Source organism: Lentinula edodes, assembly GCF_021015755.1.
Source record: "Lentinula edodes strain Le(Bin) 0899 ss11 chromosome Unknown C8R40scaffold_27, whole genome shotgun sequence".
NCBI lineage: Eukaryota > Fungi > Basidiomycota > Agaricomycetes > Agaricales > Omphalotaceae > Lentinula > Lentinula edodes.
Genome location: NW_025764333.1, coordinates 401,215 through 420,783, shown reverse-complemented (window position 1 = coordinate 420,783; position 19,569 = coordinate 401,215). Strand labels below are relative to the sequence as shown.

Genomic DNA, 19,569 nt, shown 5'->3' with positions numbered 1-19,569 from the left:
CTAGTGATAGGAAGGGGAAGAAGAGAGAAAGTAGGCTTCTTGAAGAAAGCTGGAATCCAATGAAGTGGTTTCATGAGAGTCCCAAAGACGAAAATGCCCCAGATTCGCCTTTTGGTAGAGAAGATGGCGCGCAGGCCATACCGGACGATGATAGAATTGGTCCTAGTCTGCGGAGAGTGAAAACCGAGGAACTAGCGCCGTCTCCTGAAACTCAGAAGGCCGGTCGCGTGAAATGGGGACGCTTGCGCTCTCTCCTCCCTCAGGTTGCCAACCAAAATCCGAGTTCAGGACCGGGACCTTCGGCTGTTACCTCTAGCGCAGTCAATATAACCGATGAACTCATAACCGGAGGCCTCTCCACGTTGATGCTACGACTATGGTTTGAACACGACGAGAAAGGTCATCGCAGGGTTCCCGTACTTCTTCATCGATTACGCCTCCGCGTTAGTGATAGTTTGCATCCGTTGCAAGGTCACAAATCTGTCTTTCGGATCGAATGCGAATACGCTAACGGTGCGGCCCGTTGGGTCATATATCGACAGCTCCGCGATTTTATTTCCTTGCATACCCACTACGCGGTCTCCAATGCGTATAATCGCAATGTAGATGGGCTCCCAGAATTTCCCCGCACAAGTGAGTCTGAATTATACTCTCATACCTGTGGACTGATATTTACTCGTCCTAGGTCTACCTTATTTTAAATTTCTGAAGAAGGAGGGTCGAGAGAAAGGCGCTCAAGTCGGTCATTCAGAATTTGCACGCCTCCAACGTGAAGCTTTGGAAAATTACCTTCTTGATTTGATACGTGCTGTGGTGCGTTAGTTTGGGCCCTTTCCCGTTCTGTGTTACATGGTTTGACTCGGTGATGGAAAGATGTTTCACCCAGCCTCTAATCGTCTATGTGGTTTCCTTGAAATCAGCGCTTTCTCTATCGCCCATGCGCAAACCGGTGGCTTCCAGTATAAAGGTGGTTATTTACAGATAGAGGCAGCGAACGGCAGGAGCGGGGGCTTTGGCAGGAAAGGCGCTAGTTGGAAAGCTAAAAAAGAATCTCGGTGGTGTGCGATCCGAGAAAGCTATCTAGTTGTCATGAAAGAACCTGGTGAGGTATGTGATATTTGAACGCAGCATTAACATACATTCTCAATGCTATTGCTTGCCAGCTCGAAGTGTGGGACGTCTTCATGCTAGACCCAGATTTTACTATCGAGCGCCCTAAGCGTTACTACCGTCAAGGTCTCAGCCTGTTACATCCGGATTCCCTTTCCGATGAGAAGGCTGAGAATGATGCTGATAACAGGCGGATGTCAGTCAACACCGACACCGAACATATGTCCCTCATGGGATCCATTCGCGGTCACTTTTCTCAGGTTCTCCATTTCGGGAATCACACACGCGCTAGGACAACCTCGAACGTTGGGCGGCAGGATGATCATGATGATGACACGTCTAGCATTTCTTCTAGGTCCTCTGTTTCCTCCCGTGTGGCCACCCCAATGCTCGACCCCTCCACCCACGTCAATCCCCTTGGGCCAGCAGAAGACGAAAATATGGGCGAAGAACATCCGTGGTCAAATAACAAGAAGAAGAAAAAGGCAAACGTTCATGAAGTCTCCAAGCATACATTCTTCATTACAAACTCTCAGATGAGATGGAAGTTATTCGCAAGGAATCAGGTATGCGGGAATGATATGTGATTTGAGCTACTTTTCATTTCTTTTACCCAGAGACAAATGTTACAATGGATAACTGCCCTTGAAAAAGCGGCAGCAGCGTCACACTATACTGGAAGCAACAGATTCGAAAGTTTTGCCCCGATACGACTAAATGTAGCGACACAGTGGCTGGTTGATGGGGTCTGTGCTTTTATTACCCTCGTGGTTCAAACAACGTTCTTAGATGTCTGCATAGCGGGACTATTTCTGGAATCTCTCTCGAGCTATCCTCATGGCGAAAGAAAATATATACATACATGATTGGTGGCTCTCTCCTGGTATGCGATTTGACATTAATGCGGCTTCCGCCATTTGACTAGTTATGTATTACAGAACTGCAACTACGGCGTCCGAACAAGGATCGGTATCGGTTGGATAAATTGCTGGAGAGCAAGGCTAGGGAGGGTGTCAAGATTTTCATCATCCTCTAGTACGTGATTGCAACTTTTTGTGTTTCCCTCTTTCTCAATCTTGATATGTTCACTAGCCAGGAGGTTTCGAGTCGAACAACTCCTACGGACAGCAAGTGAGTTTACACCTTTTCAAAGTTTGCGCTTGGGTTAATTCTTTCCTAGCTATTCCAAACAACGGCTTACAGCACTTCATCCAAATATCATGGTCCAACGTTCCCCTTCGCATTTCCAGACTGGAACCTTCTATTGGGCTCACGTAAGAGTTGATGCTTGTTGACATGTCTCCGTCTAACCTTGAGGATGTAGCACGAAAAGCTCTGCGTCATAGACCAGGCTATTGCTTTCATGGGTGGTCTTGATCTCTGCTTTGGCCGGTGAGTTTGTGCTGTTCACTCATTCGGATTTCGATGAACATACTTGATTAGATGGGACACTTCCCAGCACGTCTTGATAGACGACCCCGATACCGACCAGTCACAGATATGGCCTGGTAGGGTCTGAGTAGTAAAACCGTTCCCCAGCTGACAAAAAGCATAGGCAAGGACTACAGTAATCCTCGAGTCTCCGATTTCTTCACTCTTAACAAGCCGGAAGAAGATATGTACGATCGAAGTAGGATTCCTCGTATGCCCTGGTAAGTGACTATACTGTAATGTTGTTCTCGTATCAGAATTTCGAAAGGCACGATGTTGGATTGCAAGTCGTAGGACAGCCTGCTAGGGATTTAGCTCGCCATTTTGTCCAGAGGTATGGGAAATTTCAACTCAAGGAATATAAAGTTGATGTGATGTTCGATGTCTCCAGATGGAACTACCTTCTGCGAATCAAGGTAAGTTCATTGTGGATCAGGTCGAATAGTTTCGTTTGACCGTCATTCAAATCAGAATCATACTCGAACGATGCCTTTCCTTCTCCCACCACCTGAATTCAAACCAGGCGAATTAACTCAGATGGGTCTCACCGGCACCTGTGAAATGCAAATTTGTCGTTCAGCTGGCCCATGGTCGCTGGGTACCCCTAGTCGGATCGAGCATTCGATTCAAAACGCATATCTCAAAGGTACTTTGACATTCATCCTAGGCGTTTGTTTAAGCCTATTAATTTTTTTTGGCGACAGCTATTCAAATGTCAGAGCATTTCGTGTACTTCGAAAACCAATTCTTTATCACATCGTAAGATCTACTTCCTCTTCCCTTCGCGCCTCTGGACTGACAGAACATCGCCGATCTTTTGAAGGACTGTCGTCAATGATGTTAAGATCGAGAACAAGATTGGTGACGCTCTGGTCCATCGAATTCTCCGCGCGCATCGTGACGGTACGCCTTGGAAATGCTGTATCGTCATACCGGTGTTACCTGGATTCGAGTTTCCTATTGATCACAGCGATGCAAGCGCGGTAAGCTCGTGGTAATCGTTATGTCGGCGTGGGCTAATTAGGTCAAGCATAGGTGCGTATCATATTGGAATGCCAAAACCGTACTTTTGCTCGGGGTCCACATTCTATCTTTGCTCGTTTAAGGAAGGAAGGAATCGACGTAAGTGCATCAACAAAATCGTCTTTGTGGGTAGTTGATCCAGTGAATCATTCCAGCCGGATGATTATATTACAGTTTTCTCACTTCGTAATTGGGGAAAACTGCGGGGTGATGTTTTGACCACAGAGCAGGTACGAAAATCCTCTATCGTGAAATAATTTCTTAAGGTGGAAATATAGGTCTACATTCACGGCAAAGTCTGTATTGTAGATGACCGTCTTGCTATCATCGGAAGCGCAAACGTAAATGAACGTTCCCAGCGAGGTGACCGTGATTCAGAAATTGCGGCTGTGATCAGAGATACCGATATGATTGATGGGTAAGTGAACTTGCCCCTTCAACTCAACCGCGGTGGATTTACATTTTCTCAGTACTATGGCTGGCAAGCCGTTCCAAGTCGGACGATTTGCACATACCCTCCGCAAGCGTCTCATGCGAGAACATCTTGGTGTAGATGTGGATGCAATATACGAAGAGGATCTCATGGCCAATGAACCCCGCAAAGCAGAACATGAACAGGAAGCTTGGGATCCAGAATCACAGCAACAGTATGGGAAGGAAGAAGGTGTCACTAAACTCTCGAAAGCCCATCAGCGGACTCCTGCAGGTGCTTTGCTGCGCGACGGTATCGATGGTTTCAGGCAAGGTGAGTTCATTCACTGATGAGATGCGCAACGCATTGACTCTCATTGTCTTTGAGCGCTTCACGCGACTGGTGAGGCAGGGTCTCAAGAAAAAAAGGAAATACTTCACAAACTCGGATTGAGCAGGGACACTGCTGGGAAGGCGACAAATGCAGCCTTAAGGGAAGAACGTCAGATGTTCACACGTGACGGGGAAAAGGTTGAGGGCTTTCCCAGTTCAATTGTCCCCACTTTGGAAGAGAAGACTGTGATGGAACATCGTCCGCCAGGAGCCGAAGCCGATGATAAACCTATTGCAGACAAATTGTCAGAGGGTACTCTTTCAGGCAGTGATGGGAAATCTGAAACAGAGGACTCATCAACAGAAAGTTCACCTTTAAAGGGAGATTCAACTCTTCAGAACATATCCAACACCGAGGTCACAAATAGAACTCCTGAGGACCCTCGAGTAGACGAGGAACTTTTGGGGGCTCCTGCAAATGCTTCCATCTCACCTCAAACTGACAATCAACCCCCTCAAGCTAGGTCTCATGTTGATGATGCTGACGAACAAGAAAGAGCAGCACCTCGGGCGCGTTCTATGATACGAAAACAACTAACGAGCAAACTCGGGAGTAAGTGGACGCTTCCGACCCCTAGACCAAAAGTCGATCCGCAAGCCTTTGATGACCCTATATGTGATGTGTTTTGGAAGGACGTCTGGGTTGCGTCTTCCGTCCACAACGTTTGTGCAATGTCCATCTTGGTCCAACCAGAACGTCACTGAATTATCCATAGACCGAAATATTTAGAAAGGTATTTCATGCCGTTCCAGACGATTTGGTGACCACGTGGAAGCAATATAAGGAATTCGTCATTCATCACGAGCGACTAAATAAGCCAGTCAGTGACTGTTCTTTTTCCAACATAGTGCAGCATTAATGACCGTTCCATGAAGTTCCGCGACAGCACAACGTCAGATGTTGTCGGCCGTGTTCCTTCTGAAACCGGCGATGAGGATGTTCCATTGGAAGGAAAGAGTGCGCAAGCGGATGAGCAGGAAGATAATCACTCTCGACCGAGTAAGGAAGGCGAGGAGAATGAAGATTTACATCTCGGTGCGAGTTCATCAGAGAAAGATCCAAAAACTCGCAAATCTACACGAGGAATTGAAGGGTTCGAAAAATGGGAGAGAGATGAAATGGAAGCATTACTAGGAGAGCTTAATGGTCACCTTGGTGAATGAAATTCGCCTATCTCAATTGTTGCGTGTCTAAGGCCTTCATTGCAGTTTTATACCCTACCAGATTCCTGGAGGGTGAGGATGCTGTCAACAATTTCCTCTTCAATGCAGACCGGTGTGTATAGTAATTCTTCAAGCGGCAGTTGTGGCTGAAAATTATGCTTTCATTGCAGCTTGCTTCCTCTTCCTATCTATGACTAGTGTGGTTGTAATCCTGGACATCCATTCAACATGAACTCTTGAGCAATAGTTTACAGTACAATCATCAATAAGTGGCTAGTACATAGTTATATACCCGATTCTATTATTTAATCTTACATTAAAGTGCAGTAGCTACGGAACAGACAGAGACAACTATACTTAAAAGGAATTTTGTACCACTCGAGGTTATGGATGTTCAATGACCACTGCGAGCAAGGTGAAGGGTGCCTTATTTGATAGGCAGCAAAGGGATGACCAGAATTGTTTGAGTATCCCGGACCTCCCTGAATCATCCCTCAGACTGTGTGTAGTGAATGAGCAGACTGATGGAATATGTGTGTTCCATAGTGCACCAGTACTGTATCTGATACTGTAGTACATTTAAATAAACTGGTGGTTGGAGAATTGGGCCAATGGTTAGTAGAATGCTATGGTTCTATATTGAAAAGTCACAATTATCTGTACCACAAAGCAGGAAAATAATAGTAATAATCATGTATGGAAGCGGGAGACTGTTTTCATTTGGTCTCAGGATCGACATCAGCAACTTCGGTAACTGTCATCGAGTGTTTATGCGCGAGTTTGTGGGCTTGTGGCAGATAAGCATTCAGACAAGGCGTCCTCTTGAGGTTCTCAAGGTCAACATGAATAATTTCCTGACAAAACATATCCAAATCCAAGTCGTTATCATCATAACCTAGAAAGGTATTAGTGACTAAACCACACAGATAAACAAGACTATTCACATACCGAACGGTTGTTCAATTTCCTCTCCGGCAGCAAGAAATCCGAGATATATAAAAGCTGCAATTGTAGTGCCGGGAATGGTATACCAAAGGAACTGATCGATGAGCTGGAAGGGAAGAAAGAATAGATAGATCCAAACGGTGCTAAAAGCGGAGTTGTCAGTACATGAGTGAAGATATAACATGACCGGAAAACCCACTGTCTATATTGAAGGGACAAAAAGCGCAGCATCAGCATTGGATGTCACTGTTCATTTAATAAAGACAAACCGTATATGAACAGAATAAACAAACGGAAGGGGGGTGGTCAAAATGCGCTCAAGAGCTATATTCCAAAATTGATGAATGGAGGCACGCAGAAAAAGACCATGACTCACCCCCGAGCGAATCCTCCATCGCTGCGATACAGCCAATCAAGCTTCCCAAACTTGTACCTATGAAACCTCATGAGCTTAGATCCAAATTTGGGCAGAGACCAACACACACCTGGAACGGTGTTTCTGTCCTCCAGGACACTGCACCATTCGCTGAAGCAACGTAATATTTCAAGAGGAAGATTTTCTCCGCGAGCTTCAGGATATGATCGTCCGTGCTTTGCCTTTCCAAATCTCTGCCGAATTGGACCACTCCATTTGCGCTGGCTTGCATCGAAGCCCAGGGTATCTCTCCAAATGTCGTTGCTCGTCTGGACTTGTGTGTACGAGGAAGAAGACGAATATTGACCCTTGAGCCATTCCTTGATGTTATGGAAAACGCCGGAGAAGGGGATCAAGTCCGGATCGACATGAGTCATCTTCTTGTGTGCGTCTGAGAAAAAGTTTGTTTATTTCTCTGAAACAATGCAGGTGCTTCGCTGTACTGACTTGGATTTTGTGAAGGATGAAGGGCTTGGTGTTCACTTCGCACAGACTCGTTTGACAACGAGGAAGTAGAAGAAATGTGACGGAGGCTCCGATGAGACCCGTTAGGCGGGCTGGAGTTGTTGCTGAAAGTACCGTAGGCATTTATAGGGGGGATTATGGGATCACCGAGATACTTAATGGACTTCCCCTTATCTTTGTCAATAGGTTCGCCAATTGGACGTGAAAGCGCGGAATTGGACGCGATACGTCGAACCTTGGTTGTGGTTGGAAGAGCGCTCGAAAGGGCAGCGTCGCTTGAGCCAATGGTGTGCTCATGCTGACACAGAAATGAGTGTACAAGATAGGTATGATGAAGTAAAAGATGTTACGTCATGTAAAGGGCGGACCAAGTGGTAGAGATCCTCAAAGTAGATACCAAGTTCACCTGCATTGTTTGATTAGGCACGAGTAGGTAAAGTATAAACGGGCAAAGCACCTCGAATATGATGTTTGACCGCAATGGCGAATCTGTGACATGCGGGTGAAATGTTCAGTAGGGCCGGATTAGAGAAAGAATACATACGCTACAAACAGTGAATGACCATCATCACCTTATACGAAGATACACTGACCTTCTATAAGGTCAAGTCCCATTCTTTTTTCAGTCATGACCTTCATTAGCTCTTCATGACTTCGGTCCAATTGACCACTTGCAATTTCAGCATCTGTTTTGGGAGTGAGACGAGGAGGTACGTGGTACCACACCAAACGTCCCATAGTTCGCGAGTTTCGCATCAAATCGCTCCAAATACTTCGTGATCAACGTGTAAGACCACATTATGAATACTCATTTTATAGAATTCTAACCTTCTTCCTAGCCAGTACCGATCATACCCTATGTATGCATCAGTTGCAAGACTTGGTTCAGAGGAAGGAATGGGATCAACCTGACATGGCGCGGTACGATATCACGAAGCCGATAACGACACCTATCATGTATCTCGAAAAGGTCCTTCACGACGTTCGGGAAGGCGACACACCAAGGACGGTCAATAGCACATTGGGAATCGCCAGGCTCCGGATCTTTGCCTTCTCTTCGAGTACAACGATTACTGGACACGATATATGGATAAGAAAACGTGATTTATGATCGAGAGCATAGAACTTGCCCGTGGAGAAAATGGTGTAGAATAAAACTGCAGGCCAAATCTTCCAAATCTGCAGCGGGAGTTTTTAAGTCAATTTTGCTCCAATGAGACTTAGGTTAAATACGCACAACTGAGCCACGGCCAAAGGTAAAGAATGCAACTTCGATCTTTGACTCCTGAGTCTCATTTGAAAGAGGAACGATGGGTTGGGTAGCAGGAAGCAAGTTGTGTTTGCCAGTAAAGGAACGTTTTCCATGCAGACGTGAAACTGGATTCGTTTCCATTATGAAGGGAAACGAGAGGAAAGTCGGATAAATATAGCTTGCTCATTTAGCTTGGGCGTCGGCGCCTATGGTTTTCAATGGATAGAGAGACAGAATGAATTGTACCGGGGGATGTGTACGAGCCGGCGACCGGAGACGTGCGAATTTATCGGCATCCAGCATCAGCACGTGGTCCCTTGAATTGCGAAATCTTCGCCCTTTCCCTTCCTTTCGAGTTCTGAGTCTTACTTCCATTTGGTTGAGGATGTCGATCCCACCACCACCGCCGGGCTTTATGCCACCCCCAGGAATGGCGCACTCATCTCACGGAGCTTCTAGCTCGAAAATACCGCCCGAAGGTGAAAATTTTCTCATTTTCATGAATATGGGTACTCATTTTTTGAAACGTTCAGTTATCGCCCAGAAGTCGATGAAATGGGTGCAGATGCAGAAGAAGAGATACGGAGAAAAGAGGAGGGGTGGATACGTGGATATGGGGAAGCAGGTGCGCATCCATAGCAGGATTCACAAGTAATTTGGTGTTGAATTTTCCTTTCAGGATCTACCCCCCGAGCATGTTCGCAAAATCATCAAAGATCATGGTGACATGAGCAACCGAAAGTTCAGGAATGACAAGCGTGTTCATCTTGGTGCCCTCAAGTATGTCCCTCACGCCGTCATGAAATTGCTCGAGAACATTCCATATCCCTGGGAGCAGGTTCGCGAAGTCCCAGTGCTATATCATATCACGGGGGCTATTACTTTTGTCAATGAGATTCCTCGTGTTATTGAGCCGGTATATCATGCTCAATGGAGTACTATGTGGCTTGCCATGCGTCGAGAAAAGCGCGACCGTCGACATTTCAAACGGATGCGTTTTCCTCCATTCGATGATGAAGAGCCGCCTCTGGACTACGGAGACAACGTTCTTGACGTCGAGCCCTTGGAAGCTATACAATTGGAGCTTGACACTGAGGAAGACGCTGCCATAATTGACTGGTTCTACGACCCAAAACCGCTCATCGACACACCTGCTGTCAATGGTTCTTCCTACAAATATTGGTCGTTGTCATTGCCTGTAATGGCAAACCTTTACCGTCTAGGCAGGACTCTTCTTTCCGATCAACCTGACCGTAATGCCAGCTACCTATTTGATAAAAAGTCATTTTTCACTGCTAAAGCTTTGAATGTTGCAATCCCAGGGGGTCCCAAATTCGAGCCGCTGTATCGTGACATGGACTCGTTTGACGAGGACTGGAACGAATTCAATGACATCAATAAGGTCATAATCCGACAGCAAATCCGAACAGAGTACAAAGTTGCTTTCCCACATCTATACAACTCCCTTCCACGTTCTGTTCGCATATCTCCTTATCACACTCCGAAAAATGTTTACATTCGAACGGACGATCCTGACCTTCCTGCCTTTTACTTTGATCCTCTCATCAATCCCATTTCCAATCGCGGCACCACACCAAAGAACATGCCCTTGGTATCTCACGAAGACAGTATTTTTGGACCCAACGGTGCAGAAGACGATGAGTTTGAGCTGCCCGAGGACATAACACCTTTCCTTGAAGACAAGGATCTTGAGAATGATCTCACTGCTGATGGTATTGCACTCTGGTGGGCACCAGAACCCTACAGCCGCCGGTCAGGCCGCATGCGTAGGGCACAGGACATTCCCCTAGTAAAAAATTGGTATCTAGAGCATTGTCCCCCGAACATGGCGGTCAAAGTTCGTGTATCATACCAGAAGCTTCTCAAGTGCTATGTTCTGAACGAATTAAGGACACGGCCGGAAAAGGCGATGGCGAAGAAGAATTTGTTCCGTCAATTGAAGGCCACGAAGTTCTTCCAAACCACCAAGCTCGACTGGGTGGAAGCTGGTCTTCAAGTCTGCCGTCAGGGTTACAATATGCTGAATCTCCTGATTCATCGTAAAAACTTGAACTACCTTCATCTGGATTACAACATGAATTTGAAGCCTGTCAAGTAGGATCCTCGGTTATGTTACTTTAACCTTACGCTAATTTCATACCACAGGACGCTGACGACCAAGGAGCGGAAGAAGTCACGATTCGGAAATGCTTTCCATCTTTGTCGTGAAATTCTTCGTCTAACGAAACTTGTCGTCGACGCACACGTCCAATTCCGGCTCGGAAACGTCGATGCTTTCCAATTGGCTGATGCTCTACAGTACATCTTCGCCCATATTGGTGCGCTCACTGGAATGTACCGGTACAAATACAAAGTCAGTTTGCTCCTCGGATTATCGCCCATTTCTAATGTGTTCCAATTTACAGTTGATGAGACAAGTGCGCATGACGAAGGACTTGAAGCATTTGATATACTACAGGTTTAACACTGGACCAGTTGGAAAGGGTCCCGGCAATGGGTTCTGGGCTCCTGGATGGCGTGTCTGGTTGTTCTTCATGCGCGGCATTGTTCCGTTGTTGGAGCAATGGTCAGTATCGTTGCAGGAAACCTCAAGTTCCTCTTGCTAATGATAATATTTTCCCAGGCTCGGTAATCTTCTTGCTCGTCAATTCGAAGGCAGAAACAGCAAGGGTGTAGCGAAGACTATCACGAAACAGCGTGTCGAATCCTACTATGATCTGGAACTCCGTGCAGCCGTCATGCATGATATCCTCGACATGATGCCAGAGTCCATCAAGCAGAATAAGTCGAAGACAATTTTGCAACACTTGTCTGAGGCCTGGCGGTGCTGGAAGGCAAATAGTGAGCAGTATCCTTTGTCATTTTCCTAACGGTGTATATTCAACTTTGTTTTAGTACCATGGAAGGTTCCAGGCATGCCTACCGCCATCGAGAATATCATCTTGCGTTACATCAAGAGCAAGGCCGACTGGTGGTGCTCGTAAGTGACTTATTACTCAGATTACTCTCAGCTTGTTCAAAAGTCATCTAGCGTTGCTCATTATAACCGTGAACGTATTCGGCGTGGGGCGACCGTTGACAAAGCCGTCGTAAAGAAGAATTTGGGGCGTTTAACCAGTGGGTGTTTATGTCTCTCGTAAATTTCGCTCTCTCACCAAATTCGTTATCAGGGCTCTACTTGAAAGCTGAGCAGGAGCGTCAACATGGCTACCTCAAGGATGGACCATACATCAGTGCAGAAGAAGCGGTCGCGATCTATACCGCCACAGTTCATTGGTTGGAGAGTCGGAAATTTGCTCCAATTCCTTTCCCGTGGGTATAATTCTATATTCGTTGTCATCTTTCCTCATTCCTTCTTATAGGCCTTTGTCATACAAACATGATACAAAGCTTCTTGTCCTTGCGCTCGAGAAGTTGAAGGAAGCATATTCTGTCAAGGGTAAGCCGTTCCAATTTCTGCAAACACTGTAATTTCTCACAAACTTCTCAGGACGCTTGAATCAATCTCAGCGTGAGGAGCTGGCATTAATTGAGCAAGCTTACGATAATCCTCACGAATGTATGCATTTCGTCTCCCGTTTTGACGTACGCCTGATTAATTTCGTATCATCGGAAGGTCTATCCCGAATCAAGCGTCTATTGCTTACTCAGCGAGCGTTTAAGGAATCAGGCATCGAGTTTTTCGATACGTACGACAAACTCATTCCTTGCTATGACATCGAACCTATCGAGAAGATTACAGACGCGGTGAGCACGTTCAATTTGAAATCTTATACCTGCTGACGTCGTCCTGCCAATTTAGTATCTCGATCAGTTCCTCTTCTTCGAGTAGGTATCTTCAACAAGTCTCTTTGATCTGGAAACTCATATTGCTCGTCAGGGCCGACAAGAGAGGTTTATTCCCTGCCTGGATCAAGCCTGCAGTGAGTGTATCCAAGGCACCTTTCGTACAACAGGCTAACAATCTGTAGGATACCGAGCCTCCTCCGCTCCTCGTGTACAAGTGGTGCCAAGGTATCAACAACTTGACGGACATCTGGGAGACTAGCGAAGGAGAATGCAATGTCATGATGGAAACGGTGTTGTCCAAAGTTTACGAGAAAGTTGATCTCACATTGTTGAACCGTCTGCTTCGTTTGATCCTTGACCACAATCTTGCGGACTATATCACTGCTAAGAACAATACAGTGCTGACTTACAAGGGTATTTGCTTTTTTTGAGATGTTCGTTGTCGTACTGATTCACCGCAAAGACATGGCCCACACTAATGCTTTCGGCTTAATCCGTGGTCTACAATTCTCGGCCTTCGTCTTTCAATATTATGGCCTTGTGCTCGATCTCCTTATTCTAGGTCTCCAGAGGGCCAGTGAAATGGCTGGACCTCCACAAATGCCGAACAATTTCTTGCAGTATCGTGACTCAGCCACCGAGACGCGCCATCCAATCAGGTTGTATTCTCGATACGTCGACCGCCTTCATATCCTCTTCCGCTTCACTGCCGATGAATCAAGAGACCTCATCCAAAGGTACCTTTCTGCCAACCCCGATCCTACCAATAACAACGTCATCGGCTACAACAACAAGCGCTGTTGGCCTAGAGATTGTCGAATGAGGCTCATCAAGCACGACGTCAACTTGGGCCGAGCCGTATTTTGGAACGTGAAGCAGAGTTTGCCGAGATCTCTAACTACCATCGAATGGGAAGACACTTTTGTGAGCGTATATTCCAAGGACAACCCCCAGTTATTGTTCTCCATGTGCGGCTTCGAAGTTCGCATCTTGCCAAAGATTCGAACTATGAGTGGAGAGCAATTCTCACTCAAAGATGCCGTATGGAACCTGACGAATGAACAAACAAAGGAGCGAACCGCGCAGGCCTTCTTGCGTGTTTCTGACGACGGTCTGCTTATCTACTCATTTTTGACGCTGTTACTGACTCTGATTCAAGGTGTTCAACAATTCAATAACAGAATTCGCCAAGTTCTCATGAGCTCAGGATCCACGACTTTCTCCAAGATTGTCAACAAATGGAATACGGCGCTTATTGGATTGATGACCTACTACCGAGAGGCAGTCATTCATACTAACGAGTTATTGGACTCCCTGGTCAAAGCTGAGAACAAGATCCAGACGCGTGTCAAGATTGGTTTAAACAGTAAAATGCCTTCCCGGTTCCCTCCTGTGGTTTTCTATACCCCGAAAGAGCTTGGTGGTCTTGGTATGTTGTCGATGGGTCATGTACTCATTCCGCAAAGCGATCTACGGTGGTCTAAACAGACGGACGTTGCTGGTAAGACACATCCCAACTTTCTAAACGTAAATCCTTGACGTCGCCTCCATCAGTTACCCATTTCCGTGCCGGAATGTCTCACGAGGAAGATCAACTCATTCCTAATTTGTACCGTTACCTCCAGCCTTGGGAGGCAGAGTTTTTGGACTCCGCTCGAGTATGGTCCGAATATTCGATGAAACGTAAGGAGGCGAATGCGCAGAACCGTCGTCTTACGCTGGAGGATCTCGAGGATAGCTGGGATCGAGGTATTCCCCGTATCAATACTCTGTTCCAAAAGGATCGTCATACGTGAGTGGTCCTTTTTAGCTGGGTGTCACGAATGCTGAACATCAGGATAGTCTTGCATATGATCGTGGCTGGCGTGTGCGCACTGATTGGAAGCAATATCAGTTGCTAAAGCAGTAAGAACTTTCCAAGCTCAGCATCTACATTCGATACTAAGCAATATGCCAGTAATCCGTTCTGGTGGACCTCTCAACGTCACGATGGTAAACTTTGGCAATTGAATAATTACCGAGTGGATGTCATTGCTGCTCTCGGTGGTGTCGAGGGTATTTTGGAGCACACCTTGTTCAAGGGAACCTACTTCCCAACATGGGAGGGTATGTGACGCAATATCTGGCTTCAAAATTGACCACTCATGTTCCTCTCCCCTTGTACAGGTCTGTTCTGGGAGAAAGCATCTGGATTCGAGGAATCAATGCGATACAAGAAACTGACTAACGCTCAACGTTCTGGTTTGAATCAAATTCCTAACCGTCGGTTCACTCTGTGGTGGAGTCCTACTATTAACCGTGCCAACGTCTATGTTGGTTTCCAAGTCCAACTTGATCTTACCGGCATTTTCATGTGAGTAAATTTCATCTCATCCCAGCGTAGCTGAGCTAATTTTACTTCAGGCATGGCAAAATACCTACCTTGAAGATCAGTTTGATCCAGATTTTCCGTGCTCATTTGTGGCAGAAGAGTAGGTTATACGTCTATATATAAAAACCTGCGGTTAACGCGTTTGTGTAGTTCATGAAAGTGTTGTCATGGATTTGGTTAGTGTTATGCTCTGTCAAGTTCAGTGCTGGGATCTAATTTTCATCTTCAGTGCCAAGTTTTCGATCAAGAGCTGGAGCCGTTACAGATCGAAACGGTGCAGAAGGAGACAATACATCCTCGAAAGAGTTACAAGATGAACTCCTCATGCGCTGATATCCTTCTGTTCTCTGCATATAAGGTAAGATTCGCAAAAAAACTTTTGTTGTCCCGAGGTTTAATTCCTCTTATAGTGGAACATATCAAGACCTTCACTTGTGACAGATGTGAGCTAGTCCTGCCTCTTTTAACGTTGTTTTAAATGAAGACAAACATCTTCCTTAGGTGAAAGACGTTCTCGACGGTACGACAAGTAACAAATATTGGATCGACGTGCAACTCAGATGGGGAGACTTTGATACTCATGATATCGAGCGATACACAAGGGCCAAGTTCTTGGACTATGTGAGTATCTTAATACCCCATTTTCAGTATATTCAAATCTCTCTAGGTCTCCGACTCAATGAGTATATATCCTTCTCCTACTGGTGTCATGATTGGCATGGACTTGGCATACAATTTATGGTCCGCCTATGGGAATTGGTTCCCGGGTATGAAACCTCTAATCCAACAAGCAATGGCAAAGATTATGAAGGCCAACCCTGCTTGCCATGTCCTCCGAGAGCGTATTCGTAAGGGTCTGCAACTTTACTCCTCAGAACCAACGGAGCCGTACCTGAACAGTCAGGTAAACGTAATACACCACTTCCGTTCATGCCTTTGTTAACAATGAAGTCTACAGAATTACTCGGAGCTGTTCTCTAACCAGATTATCTGTGAGGTTACCCAAGATGTTTCGTACGCATAGGCTAATGTCGTTTAACAGGGTTCGTTGACGATACTAATGTTTACCGTGTTACCATGTGAGTGTTATACCAACGCGTATCATTGTTGTGCTCATCTTCATCTGCAGCCACAAGACATTCGAAGGAAATCTTACGACGAAACCCATCAGTGAGTTGAACATGAACTACTTGATACCTCCAGTCATTAATCTCTGCGATAAGATGGTGCCATCTTCATCTTCAACCCACGTTCTGGTCAGTTATTCCTCAAGATCATCCACACCAGTGTGTGGGCTGGTCAAAAGCGTCTCGGACAACTCGCCAAGTGGAAGACCGCTGAAGAAGTTGCTGCTTTGGTACGGTCTTTACCCGTTGAAGAACAACCGAAGCAAGTCATTGTCACCCGAAAGGGCATGTTGGGTGAGTATATCTTGTGTCCATTCACGAGGTGCGTCTCACTGAGATACTGCTAGATCCTCTTGAGGTCCATCTTCTTGATTTCCCCAATATTGTGATCAAAGGAAGCGAACTGCAATTACCTTTCCAAGCCTGTATGAAAATGGAGAAATTCGGTGATCTTATCTTGCGTGCTACTCAACCGCAGATGGTGTTGTTCAGTCTCTATGGTGTGTACCTGTCATACCCTGCGAGGATTTCTCAATCCTGACCCAAGTTCAGACGATTGGTTGAAATCGATCTCGAGTTACACGGCGTTCTCCCGACTGATCCTTTTACTTCGTGGTCTTCATGTTAACAACGAGAAAGCAAAGGTCATCCTTCACCCAGACAAGAACACCATTACCGAACCGCACTTTGTGTGGCCGACCCTCAGTGATGAAGAGTGGATCAAAGTTGAAGTCGCTATGAAGGACCTCATTCTTGCAGACTTTGGTAAACGGAATAGCGTCAACATTGCTTCGTTGACAGTTAGTGAAATACGAGATATCATATTGGGTCAGGAAATTGCAGCACCTTCTGTGCAACGTCAACAAATGGCCGAGTTGGAAAAGAGCTCAGAAGCCCAGGCTCAAGTCACTGCTATCCAAACGTGAGTTTTTGACCTGTCGCTCGTCTTGTTCGTCAAACTGAAGGTATTCAAATTCAGGCAAACAACCAACGTCCACGGTGACACCATCCAAACTGTTACGAGTATGTGCCTTCTTGTCTTTTTATCTAAACATATCTTAACATATCATGATAGCTACCAACTACGAGCAGCAGGTGTTCAGCAGCAAGTCGGACTGGCGTGTACGTGCTATCTCAGCCACACATTTGCCTCTACGTCTCCAACACATCTATGTATCCAACGATGATGTGAAGGATGACGCAGCTTCTTACACTTACGTTCTTCCTAAAAACGTTCTGCGGGCGTTTATTACGGCCTCTGATCTTCGCACGCAAGTCGCGGCCTTCCTCTATGGCGTCTCTCCTCCGGATAACAAGCAAGTAAAAGAGATCAAGGTATGTTTGCTTGGAGGGTATTTTGACAAAGTGCTGACTATCCTCGACAGGCCATAGTTTGGGTACCACAGCGAGGAAGTAACAACAGTGTTGAATTACCGTCTCAGCTACCAAAGGACGACTTTTTGTTGAAGGACCTTGAACCTCTCGGTTGGATCAAGACTCAAGCTCTTGAGATTCCGCACCTTTCGCCTACGGATGTCACCACGCAAGCCAAAATAATGGCGGATCACCCTGAATGGACTTCGTCGTCGATCTGTATCACTGCATCCTTCACTCCTGGTTCCGTATCATTATCCGCCCACTCTCTTTCCGTGGCAGGATTTGAATGGGGTCGAAAGAACGCAGATAACTCTGCCAACCCTCCAGTATGATATTATTTTTAATAAATCTATGTCAATTGGCTGATAAATTGTCTCTTGCAATAGGGCTTCAATCCAAACATGTCCGAACGTGTACAGCTGCTCCTTTCAGATCGTATACTGGCTATGACTTTGGTACCGGAGGGCCGAGTGTGGAACTATGGAATCGGTCTCACGCAGTTGTGGTCATCGAATATCAGCTATTCCACGATCTTGGATACTCCCCTGCCATTCTGGGCAGAAGAACATCGTCCAAATACGTTTTTGACTGTACGTGTTGATCTTGTACTTGGGAACCGATCATATCGTACTGACCATATGTTTTTTTGTTGTTTTCTGACAGTTCGCTAACCTCGAACAAGGAGAGGATAGTGCCGATGTCGAAAATAGCTTTGCTTGAATTGATTTATTTCTTGCTATGTACACTGATCGTTGTCGACTTCCATTCCGCCTGTTACTTACACTGCTTACCATGAGATTTTTGGTCTGTATTTGTTTCTTAAATAATTGTACTGTACGATTTTTACATGAAAATTGAAATGCCTCAATACGCATACTGTGTTGCAGATTTTTTGGGTGTAACGTCGTGAAGTAAAGCTCATACATAAACATCTAACCCTGTGCTAGTAATAATGGTTCCTGACTAGTGACTGCCTGGAAATACTTTTTGAGTGACAAGGGCGTTCTGACTGAGTAGGCGTAATTCGTGTGGGGGAAGGTCTGGGTAGGTTCAAGTCTGTTCAAGTGAGAGTGTTGAGCGGTGTTGCAGGCAGGATACAGGGTTACTCGTGAGTTTGCTGAGCTGTACTGTATACACGTATCCTAATGGGCTTATTTATATAATTTTTTAATTTTGCAAGGCGATCCGCCCCTGAAGGTTTACGGGAAAGGTAACGCGTTCACGTTTGCCGTTTTTGTACCAGTTGTGCACTCAACTCCAGAATTTACTTCAATGGTGGGGCCGATTTGAGGCGTTGAAGCTTATTTGACGCAAATGGATACTACAACTGTAAACTGTTGGCTTTTGTGGGCTGAAATTGGTGCAACAAAGAAGTCTCCGGTGTAATTATTGCTTGCCGTAAAATTGATCGGATGTATTCAATTTTTCCCAAGCCCGCGGCCCTCAATGTTGAAGGTAAGCGGGGAATTGGCAAGTCTTCCCTTTTCTGTCGCTCTCTTTGTACCTTTGACATTTGTTGTTTTCATGGGCTCTCTCTGCTGGACAAAAGCTGTGTCTTGAAAGCATACTCATAACGAAACGGTGACTCTTGATCTGATATCTTGATGCTTACTATACTCACGGTGTTTTCGCTGCTCAAACAGAAAAGATCTGCTTAATTCTTGCCTTCAATGGCTTTTACTGGCAATAGGCCATTGTCACCTTCGATACCCCAGCAATCCTTGTCGTTCAGACTAATTGGAAACTCGCCAGGAGAAGTAATGAACAGGAGAACAAGTTATAAGGGAAAGGAACGCGTTGTGGATGATACCGGTAGGTTTTCCCAGAGTTTCTTTTTTTTCGTTGCTCAACGGTTTCGATATTGATGCTGTTTAAAGAGCCTCCCTCGCCGTCTCTCTACACTTTTGTACCGCGTCCACCAAGTAGATCTAGCATGTCAGGTAGTACCTCGACTCCAACTTCTCCCAGTAGCAAGCGCTCCTCAGTGCTATCTACTGCTTCGTCGTCCAGGAACAGCGCTCTGCTTGAATTCAGTCCATTTAAATTTGGCCGAAAGAAAAAACTTCCTCCTCCACGCCAGAATCCCAACTTGCGAATGAACCTTATACTGCCGGACGTATTGGAGATCAGTGCCGCCAATTCTCTATCCACGCCACCTGCCGGAGAAGACGCTGATCCTATGGAGGATGAAGAGACACGCGAGCGGGTCCGTTTGAGAGAGGAAGCTGCCCAGGCTTTGGGCCTGAGTATAGCTGGGCACCAGAATCACAGTGAT

At 45.9% G+C, this 19,569-nt stretch overlaps 3 protein-coding genes across 3 annotated transcripts; 2 read left to right on the top strand and 1 right to left on the bottom strand.

Moving 5' to 3' along the window:
* Window positions 1–59: 59 nt before the first annotated feature.
* C8R40DRAFT_1050636 (uncharacterized protein) lies at window positions 60–5,730 on the top strand (the record flags this gene model as incomplete). The annotated part of the gene is made up of 26 exons (XM_046224644.1): window positions 60–633; window positions 686–813; window positions 874–1,107; window positions 1,164–1,676; window positions 1,728–1,856; window positions 1,912–1,993; window positions 2,049–2,145; window positions 2,203–2,241; window positions 2,291–2,384; window positions 2,435–2,502; window positions 2,554–2,623; window positions 2,671–2,762; window positions 2,810–2,875; window positions 2,933–2,957; window positions 3,013–3,187; window positions 3,246–3,300; window positions 3,365–3,524; window positions 3,577–3,663; window positions 3,720–3,794; window positions 3,843–3,982; window positions 4,035–4,309; window positions 4,364–5,031; window positions 5,085–5,189; window positions 5,245–5,524; window positions 5,578–5,644; window positions 5,703–5,730. The coding sequence occupies 26 exons, from the start codon at window positions 60–62 to the stop codon at window positions 5,728–5,730; spliced, it is 4,326 nt and encodes a 1,441-aa protein (XP_046084323.1).
* Window positions 5,731–6,248: 518 nt separating this feature from the next.
* Window positions 6,249–8,750, bottom strand: C8R40DRAFT_1161816 (Bestrophin, RFP-TM, chloride channel-domain-containing protein; the record flags this gene model as incomplete). Its single annotated transcript, XM_046230171.1, has 14 exons — window positions 6,249–6,427; window positions 6,481–6,620; window positions 6,747–6,801; window positions 6,854–6,910; window positions 6,963–7,283; window positions 7,340–7,655; window positions 7,708–7,763; window positions 7,815–7,846; window positions 7,947–8,129; window positions 8,186–8,213; window positions 8,266–8,307; window positions 8,359–8,430; window positions 8,458–8,536; window positions 8,595–8,750. 14 exons carry the CDS (start codon window positions 8,748–8,750, stop codon window positions 6,249–6,251), a joined length of 1,716 nt encoding a protein of 571 aa, XP_046084322.1.
* A 424-nt stretch (window positions 8,751–9,174) lies between these two features.
* C8R40DRAFT_1050631 (NUC071 domain-containing protein) lies at window positions 9,175–18,014 on the top strand (the record flags this gene model as incomplete). The annotated part of the gene is made up of 37 exons (XM_046224643.1): window positions 9,175–9,234; window positions 9,289–10,724; window positions 10,776–10,983; window positions 11,036–11,196; window positions 11,254–11,471; window positions 11,526–11,610; window positions 11,662–11,747; window positions 11,801–11,942; window positions 11,993–12,069; window positions 12,121–12,189; window positions 12,247–12,377; window positions 12,433–12,458; window positions 12,511–12,553; window positions 12,602–12,833; window positions 12,883–13,530; window positions 13,579–13,920; window positions 13,974–14,211; window positions 14,262–14,324; window positions 14,377–14,525; window positions 14,586–14,772; window positions 14,823–14,890; window positions 14,941–14,966; window positions 15,020–15,148; window positions 15,201–15,233; window positions 15,292–15,411; window positions 15,458–15,694; window positions 15,749–15,782; window positions 15,833–15,869; window positions 15,920–15,960; window positions 16,014–16,211; window positions 16,265–16,417; window positions 16,470–16,839; window positions 16,897–16,940; window positions 16,993–17,252; window positions 17,303–17,620; window positions 17,681–17,884; window positions 17,958–18,014. 37 exons carry the CDS (start codon window positions 9,175–9,177, stop codon window positions 18,012–18,014), a joined length of 6,930 nt encoding a protein of 2,309 aa, XP_046084321.1.
* Window positions 18,015–19,569: the final 1,555 nt, after the last annotated feature.